Source organism: Akebia trifoliata, chromosome 1 (assembly GCF_017979445.1).
Source record: "Akebia trifoliata isolate Shusen 1 chromosome 1, ASM1797944v1, whole genome shotgun sequence".
Classification (NCBI taxonomy): Eukaryota; Viridiplantae; Streptophyta; class Magnoliopsida; order Ranunculales; family Lardizabalaceae; genus Akebia; species Akebia trifoliata.
The window spans coordinates 8,338,888-8,347,903 of record NC_141375.1 but is presented as its reverse complement, the minus strand read 5'-3'; the positions used below and the strand labels follow the sequence as shown (position 1 = coordinate 8,347,903).

The 9,016-nt window shown below is 35.1% G+C and overlaps 1 protein-coding gene across 1 annotated transcript; it reads right to left on the bottom strand.

Moving 5' to 3' along the window:
• Positions 1 to 1,002: 1,002 nt before the first annotated feature.
• On the bottom strand, positions 1,003 to 8,084 carry LOC147410636 (uncharacterized). The gene is made up of 3 exons (XM_086437683.1): positions 7,958 to 8,084; positions 6,691 to 7,054; positions 1,003 to 2,681 (listed from the first exon to the last, which is right to left on the bottom strand). Exons 1-3 carry the CDS (start codon positions 8,042 to 8,044, stop codon positions 1,261 to 1,263), a joined length of 1,872 nt encoding a protein of 623 aa, XP_086293809.1. The 5' UTR covers positions 8,045 to 8,084; the 3' UTR covers positions 1,003 to 1,260.
• Positions 8,085 to 9,016: the final 932 nt, after the last annotated feature.

Below are 9,016 nucleotides of genomic sequence, written 5' to 3'. Positions count from 1 at the left end.
TCAAAATATGGGTTAGAAGTTTCGGGATTTAGCTGATTTTTTTGTGAGGATGATCTCTATGATGAGAAGATCATCCTCACAAAAAATAAACCCAATCTGAAACTTCTAACTCCATCAAAAGTGGATTACTAATTATTAGTAAAAATTGAAGGTCTACATTCTAAATCACTTTTGATGGGGTTAGAAGTTTCAAATGTTGGAGATTTTTTTTTTTTTTTTTTTGGAGGATGATCTTCTCATCATAATAGAGATCATCCTCATAAAAAATCAGCTCAATCCAAAACTTCTAACCTATAGTTTGAAAAATTATTGTTATTACATTATTTTTACTTATGCCCCATGATCTGGCGACTATATATATATATGATCTTTTGTTCTCCACAAAAAATATTATATACAACTAAATAACTTGGTAGAGTTTGGAGCATTTATTGCTGATTCGGCCAAATTGACTACTAGGTTCAATGAGCATTTAAATCAAGTTGACTCGGCTGAATTTCGAGTTGACTTGATGAATTTTAAAACGAAGCTAAAAATCAATTAGTAAACTCTCTTTTTGATAATTTTTCTTGACTATAATTCATTTTGGAAGTATTTGGTATTTTGAAACATCAGTACTATTTGTGCCACAATTATATTTTGAATGGCTTTGTGCGCACGCTCAATGCAAATCTACTCGAGAATAATGAAATATATTTAAAAAATAACCAAAGACGATAGAAAAAAATTTGGTGGTGAAATTCCTAATGCTTTTAGGTGGAAGATGGGAAAAATATTGTTTCCTCAATTCAAGAGATCCAACGGAACTCATATCATTAGAGAGATCAATTGACCTTGATAATTGAGAAAATAAATAGAAACAATTTCAAAAATAAAATATGAACCTAAAAGATCCAAATGTGAGATTTCAGATAAATTTCCTAAGTTCAAATCATAAACTAACCTTATTGAAGGAAAGTCTGAGAAAGTTCAGAGATCAGGTGAGAGTACAAGAACAAGTCATTTGAGAAGAACAAACAGCGCAAACCCAATTTCAAGATCACATTACCCATTACACTAATAATATACAATAAGGTGAAATGATTACATTACCCATTACACTAAGAACACCATATGTTCCAACAAACATAGAATATAGTCTTTAGGTGATCTAAAATAAAACTAACAACATTATTTCTCTTCCATCACAAAGAGTTCACATAGGCTACACACACAAAATATATACAACTAATTCAGTAATTTCTTACCAGGAATGCTTTTTTACGCCCACATTCCTTTATGTTGTGCACACCGCTTCCTTCCATGCACTGGAGCTCTCATACAAGAAGACCCATTTTTTAAACTCGCACCACATACCGATGATGTCCCTCCTCTAACTGGACTAAACATGTACTCATCAATCCTCTTCCCTTTGTGCACCCCACACCTTTGTCTTCCATCAATTGGTCTATTTCTACAAGTAGACCCATTACCTAAGGTTGCCCCACAAAGAGTAATATTTTCATAACTCAGAAAATTTCTCTCGGGAATAATGTGTGTAGTTCTAGTAGTGCTGATCCTCTCCCCTTTATGCACCCCACACCTTTGTCTTCCTTCAGTTGGTCTATTTCTACAAGTAGACCCATTACCTAAGGTAGCTCCACAAACAGCAATATTTTCATAGTTCAGAAATTTTCTCTCAGGAATAATGTGTGTAGTAGGGCCGATCCTCTCCCCTTTATGAAATTGACACCTTTTTCTTCCTTCAATTGGTTTATCTCTACAAGTAGAACCATCACCTAAGGTAGCCCCACAATGAGTAATATTTTCATAATTCAGAAAATTTCTCTCGAGAATAATGTGTGTAGTACTAGAAGTGCTGATCCTCTCTCCTTTATGCACACCACACCTTTTTCTTCCTTCAATTGGTCTATTTTTACAAGCAGACCCATCAGCTAAGGTAGCCCCACAAAGAGTAATATTTTCATAGTTCGGAAAATTTCTCTCAAGAATAATGTGTGTACTAGTGCTGAGCCTCTCCCCTTTATGCACCCCACACCTTTTTCTTCCTTCATTGGGTATATTTCTACAAATAGACCCATCACCCAAGGTAGCCCCACAAACAGTAATATTTTCATACTTGAGAATATTTCTCTCCGGAATAACAAGTGAAGTGTTGATCCTCTTTCCTTTATGTAGTTCACACCTTATCCTTCCAATCTCTGGGACTTCCATACAAATAGACCCATCTTCTAAATCCACACCGCAGACTAGCGATTTTTCTTCTATAACCGACTTAGTGAAGGACTTGTGCATTCTCTGCCCTTTATGCTCTCCACATCTTTTTCTTCCTTCAATAGGTATTCTTTCACAAATAGATCCATCACCTAAGGTGACCCCACAAATGGTGGAATACTCCTCATTGCCAACTTGTTTATACAAGACCAACCGAGGCTGCGATCTTCCAAATTTGAAAATTTGAGAATGGAGATGATCACCACTCTCCCAATCATTACAAGTACCGAATTGGTACATCTGTTGTAGAAGCTTTTTTGATGTATTAAGAGAAGAGTTGGTGCTTTTGTCAAGTTTTCTAAAGATATCATTGGGACGACGGGCACCATTCCCACCTTTATTCCATGCATAATCAAATTTTTCAAGCAGACGACCTTCTATTTTCTGAGCTTCGATTTGCTTTTCATCTACATAAAATTTAAGAATGATTGTGAGAGAATCTAAAGAGGAGGGACTTAGATAAAAAAACACTTGAGCCTATTTTCTACACATATATGAACACTTGTTCCTTTTTTTAATGTCAATTAAACATTCAACAATTGGAAGATCTTGGCAAAGTAATGAAAATAATAAACTAGGAAGAAAATTAATTTCATATAACCTGGTATCTCTTCTAAAGATACTGATATTGCTACTAAATACGTCATGACTTTACTATGAAAACTATGGTTTGAATGTGTTTATCAACAATGAAGCGGATTCTTAAGTACTAGAAGAGTAGTTATAAAATGGGTGTTTTAAAAAGACAATAATAAAAATCTCAAAATTTACATAACTAGATATGATTTTGAAATATTTACATAACCAGTTAAACTTATCCTTTGTCCAATAATTAAAGATGAGGTGCAAATGAGGATAATGAAGTTTATGACACTGAATTATGAGGTAAACTGAAATGTAAAAGGTTTAGAAACTGAAACAAAAACAAATGACAGGAAACAGACGACTGAAGTTTCCCTTCATTTTTCAGGAGTAAGCAAAACAGAACTCTGATAGATTTCTAATGCATTATCACATCCCAACTTTGAAGAGGACAATGTTAAGACCCAAATCAATGCTCCAAAAATAACTAGACGTTAATGGAGTAGTATGTTCAAGTCTTAACCTAAGGATCCTAACATACCCCTACGCTTCAAGGCCGACACTCTCGTTGGCCCACTTGACGGAGCCCCCCACCCCTTTTCCAGGACCCCTTTCATATCCTACACTATAGCGGAGCCCCTTTTCTTTTTTCATAGTCGCTTCCGCTTGACTCAAACATTGGATGTGGGTTTGGCTCAGATACCCAATGTTAAGACCCATACCAATGCTCAAAAAATACCTAGGTGTAATGGAAAGGAAAGTTTAAGTCTTGACCTAAGGACCCTAACAGACAAGCTCAAAAATTTAATTCAGTTTGAAATCTTTCCTCTTTTGATAATAATGAATCTGAAAGAAAGGGTTATTTGACTTGGCACCTTTAATAAGTATTTTGATAGAGAGACGACTAATAAGAGTGTGAATGCCATTTTCATTTCCCTTACTCTAAGGAGAGGAGGGGCTTTAAGAATAAAGGAGATATTTTCTTTGAAACTTGAGAGTACTTTACAAGTTTCAGATCATCAAGAGACAAGGTGAATTTTTCCCTCTTCCTTGTCTGAAACAGCCATAGGAGAAGTTAAAGAAAATGGAAAATTACTAACTAATGAAAGGCTTTCAAGTGGGTAGAAAATTTCTGTATCTCCAATTTGCAGATGATACACTAATTTTTAGTGAAGCCACCATCGAATGTTTTCCAAAATTCAAAAACACATTTTTAAAAAGCTTCAAAATTGCATGAAGCTTTGAAATTAATTTATTCAAAGAATTCCTCTGGCAGCAGCAAGCTGGCGGTGCCATCTCCAACCACCACAGAAATTTCCCTCAGCGGTGGCAGAAGCCCATTTGTTGCAGTGCCACCACCAGGTGCCAGGTGCCAACAAATTATTTGAATTTTGGTGTGGAAAGTGGTGAATTTTGGAATGCTCCTGTGGTGTCACTGCCAAAAATCCTTTGAGCTTTCAAAATCTATAAATTCTTGGTCACCAAACTTAGAGAAATAGGCTCCCTTGTTGCTCTCTCCACCTTAAAAGCCTTCTCTACTTCTAGGAGACCATTGGCCTTAGTTGAACTCCTTCAACCCCATGTCTCTCCTTGTTTGATCCCTGCCAAAAACCAAGCTCTTGTTGGAGACTAGGTCTCTCTCAAGAGTCAATGGCTTTAATTCTTGTTCTACACATGATTTAGTTTCTATGTTTTATGCCATGACATTGTCTCACTGTTTGCCTTGGTAGAATGTTCAATCTTGTATGTTTAAGGTGAGACCATAAGTTTAAATTGGCATTAGGTGAATAGCCTTCGCTTGTAGAATCCCATACTTGACCAACCTAGGAGACTACAAGGCAAGAAAATTTTATGATTTTCAAAAGTCCTATTCACCTCTTTCCCTCTAGGACTTGAACAAGGTTCAAAGCCCAAACTTTCTTCAATGCGGACATGGATTCCTTGAGAGGCTTCAACTCCATTTTTTTAATGCAAATGATTTGAATTTTGGTGTGGTAAGTGGTGAATTTTGGAATGCTCCACCGAAATTTTCGTTTGGTTGGATAAGAATTTAAAAGGGCCATCCTGTGAATTGTCACATAGAGTGTTTTCAAAAAAGGTGGCTTACATAATAGGAAGGAAATGAGTAATGTCTTGATGAATTTGGTCTGGTAGGGTAGGTTTTATATTTTGTAAAAAATTGAAAGACCCTAACTACAAGTTGGAGTGGAAAAATAATGGATAGATGTATAGGAAGGTGGGTGTTCTGAACAAGGAGATTGCAGAAATTGATAGAAAGTAGGCCATTTTTTTTTATTAGAGGAAGATTGTAAAATTTGGGGGGGGGGGGGGGGGGGGGGGGGGCAAGGGGGAATTGAGTAGGTGTGAAAAAATCGAAATAGAAAATATAACAAATCACACAAAAACACAAGGATTTACGTGGTTCGGAAGTGTGCCTACATCCACGGAACAGAACAAGGACAATCACTTTGACACATTAAAATAAAGTGTACTTTTAGGAAAGGGGGAATTGAGTAGGTGTGAAAAAATCGAAATAGAAAATATAACAAATCACACAAAAACACAAGGATTTACGTGGTTCAGAAGTGTGCCTACATCCACGGAATAGAACAAGGACAATCACTTTGACAAATTAAAATAAAGTGTACTTCTAGGAAAAAACTATGTAAATTGTAAAGTACCACAACTTAGCTAACTTTAATGGAATTTGAACCTATAGCGTGGGATCAACACTACTCTAGTCTTACCACCTTAACTAAGTTGACACCTTAGAATTTTCAGACTTTAGCATGCCAAACAACTATCAACAGTTCAACACCTTGACACTCGGTATCCATGCCGCATGGCTCAGTAACAATGATGTTTACACTTAGAGCCCATTTGCATAGAAAGTAGAAAGTAAATGGTAACTTTTAGCAAGGAGAAAGTAGTTTTCTTTTTGCTTTTTAAAATGTAAAAATTTTTACTTTTTAAAAGTAGTTTTTTGAATCCAAACAAGTTTTTTAATTTTCAAAAGTAAAAAAAGTTACTTTTTTATGTGTATAAGATGCCATTTTGAAGTATCAAGGTAAAATAGGCCCAAATATCTCTAGAAGAATCAACATAAAACAATCCACAAGACAAATCATCCAAAATATCATGCCTTAACTACCATGGTCTCAAAACCTGGTTGACATCTCGTCTCATCCATGGACGAGAACAAGTTGTCTCAGATGAGACAATCTATTAAACTCGGTTTATATTTATTGATTTACATATATTTAAATTGAAATAATTATAATTTTGTAATAAATAAAATAGATAAGGGAATGTTTAGTCATAAAATCATGTCTTACTTAGAGAGCTACTGTTGCCAAACAAACTTTTACTAATGCCACACTAATTCCTATATAAATCACCAAAGAATTGCACACAGTTGGTTCGGCATTAGTAAAAATTGGTGTGGCAATAGCAACTCTCTTTATTTATATAATAAATATTTAAAATCTAAAAAAAAAAATTAAACACTTCAATCAAAATCTACAAAATCCCGGTTGATACGAGATTTTCAAAATATTGTCTAAAGATACATCTCCTTCATCTCACGAGATGATGAGAATGTTGAGACACCGTGTATATAAGTGTCGTTCCTGAATGAAACCGAGATGACTCAGGAAAGTCATCTCGGTCTCAAACATGATATAAAATCATGTTAACTACATTTAACTCAAGTGGATACTATATTTTAACATATCCATAGACTAGGTAATTAAAGTCTAACATAATTAAAAGATTAGTTTCTCAAATCTTCAAAGTCCATCGTATCGAATGGGAATTATTAGAAGCAATTTATACTTACCGGGGACCATCTATATACAATAGAAAAGCCCTTAGAGAAAATCTCCTTAAATAATCCAGGTCCTTTTGGGATACAAAAGCGTTTACCATCATCAATTGGATAACAAACTGATTTTCCATGATCCAAATGAGAACCCGATCGACCATACTGTTGGAGTCTTGTCCTGACATTATCAGCATGTCCAATGTACACAGGAATGATAGAGTCTTGATCAAGCTTACGAGCATCGCCTTCTAGAGCAATGCCAAGCTCATATGATCCTGGACGTGAACAATTTATTGGGAGATTATGTATTCTATACCTCTCAATTCCATTTTCGCCTAGCGAATGGTTTTCCCAATCTGAAGGCCCAATAAGAATCTGAACAAATGACAAACTAAATAAGCAATACTTCCCGAAACAAAAGAAAAAGACACATAATTTAAATCCATAAAAGGGTCAAGATAAACCAACTCAAAAAATAAAATAAAATACCCAAACATACTCAATTGACATGGCATGTGCACAGAACCATAGATTTTTTACTCAAGATAAAGAAGGAGAAAATCTATGATTTTGTGCACATTCCACATCAGTGTTTTAGTATATTTGAGTCCCTTTTCCTCTAAGGTGGGATTTGAACTCAAGACCTCCGCTTCTTGAGGTGAGGTCTTGGCCAGCTCACTAAAATGAATATAGTTCTGGCATTCACTGTCATTAAAATAGTATATCAACCATGGTTTTTAAACTCGTCCGAGACCGAGATGTATCACCCGAGTTAACTCGGTGTCGGAGCTGAACGAGACCAACTCACAAAGTCATTTTTTGACCGAGATTTATGACTCACGTTCATTTGTTTGATTTGACTCATGAGATGTCTCAAACGTATTGGAAAACTCGTCCGAGATGACTCGGCATCGGGCCTGGACGAGAGGAGATGCGAAACCGAGTTTAAAAACCATGATATCAACAGCCACATTTATGAAATCTTACTTTTATAATAGGGTCAGGTTCCAGTGATTCATGAAGAATGAATCATGAGAAAAAACATGATCTCAACCATTTTTTTTTTTTTTTTTTTTTTTTAATATCTAATGGTTGAGAATATTTGTATAATATGTATCTTAATAACACACATCTTGGAAATTCTTGGAGAAATCTCAACCATTGGAAGTTGTGTTTACAAGGTTGGGATCATGTGTTTTTTCCATAAGTCATCAAAACTCATGTTTGTTAGTTTATCCAAATCACTGTTATACTAGAGAGAGAGAGAGAGAGAGTAACCTTCCATTTGGAGAAATTGGAGTCTTGTTTACGGCTCAGTTCACGGTCTTCTCTGTTAATTCGGCATAAAAAGTGGCTCTCTTCCATTCTGTCTCTGGAAAAAATGAGCCGTTACAGTCGGAGGTTTCTGTTTTTATAGTGGAGCTAAATTAATATGAACGGCCATGACGAGAATACCCCTTTAGAATGAAAAAACTACCTTCCGACTTCCGAGTAGAAAGTAATGCTATGATTCATGAGAGCTGCTATTGGCACCTCAACTTTTACTTATTAAACCCCATTAAAAATAGGTTCAATCTCCATTTCGTGTGCTGACTATGAAAAAATTTCAAGTTTGGTACAAAGTTCATTTTAATTCTCAGAATATGTTTTTCCAATGAATTTCTTAGATAGAGTTGGTTAAGTTAGTTTGATCAGTTTTGATTAGTTGTCAAAGTAGTTAGAAAGTTAGTTTCAACTTATTCAATTTATACAGTTGGTTAAGTTAGTTTGATCAGTTTTGATTAGTTGTCAAAGTCGTTAGAAAGTTAGTTTTAACTGATTTAGTTTATATGTAGCTTAGATGTTTATATATAGATCAATGTAAACATTTTGTAATAAATACACAGTTTTCATAATACATTTTCTTAATTCATCTTCTTCCTTCTACTTTTGTTATGGTATCAGAGCACATTTTTTTTAAGTAAATTCTCTGTTTTCTTCAAGAATTGGTGAAATTCCTCATTCTCCCTTTCTGCATTCATTTTCTTCTGAAACTCCATATCTTAATGGAGATCAATCCAGTCCTTACTATCTTCATAATGACGATAGTTCTGGTTTCATCCTTGTTTCTCAACTGCTGAATGGTGAAAATTACCACACATAGAGTAAATCTATGATGATGGCTCTAACTGCGAAGAACAAACTTCATTTCGTTGATGGATCATTAAGCATGCCAGTCAATGATGTAGCATCAAAAATGACGTGGAATTGATGCAACACAATGGTATCTTCTTGGATCCTCAACTCCGTTACGAAGGATATAGCAGCCAGCATTATCTGTATCACATCTGCAGTTGA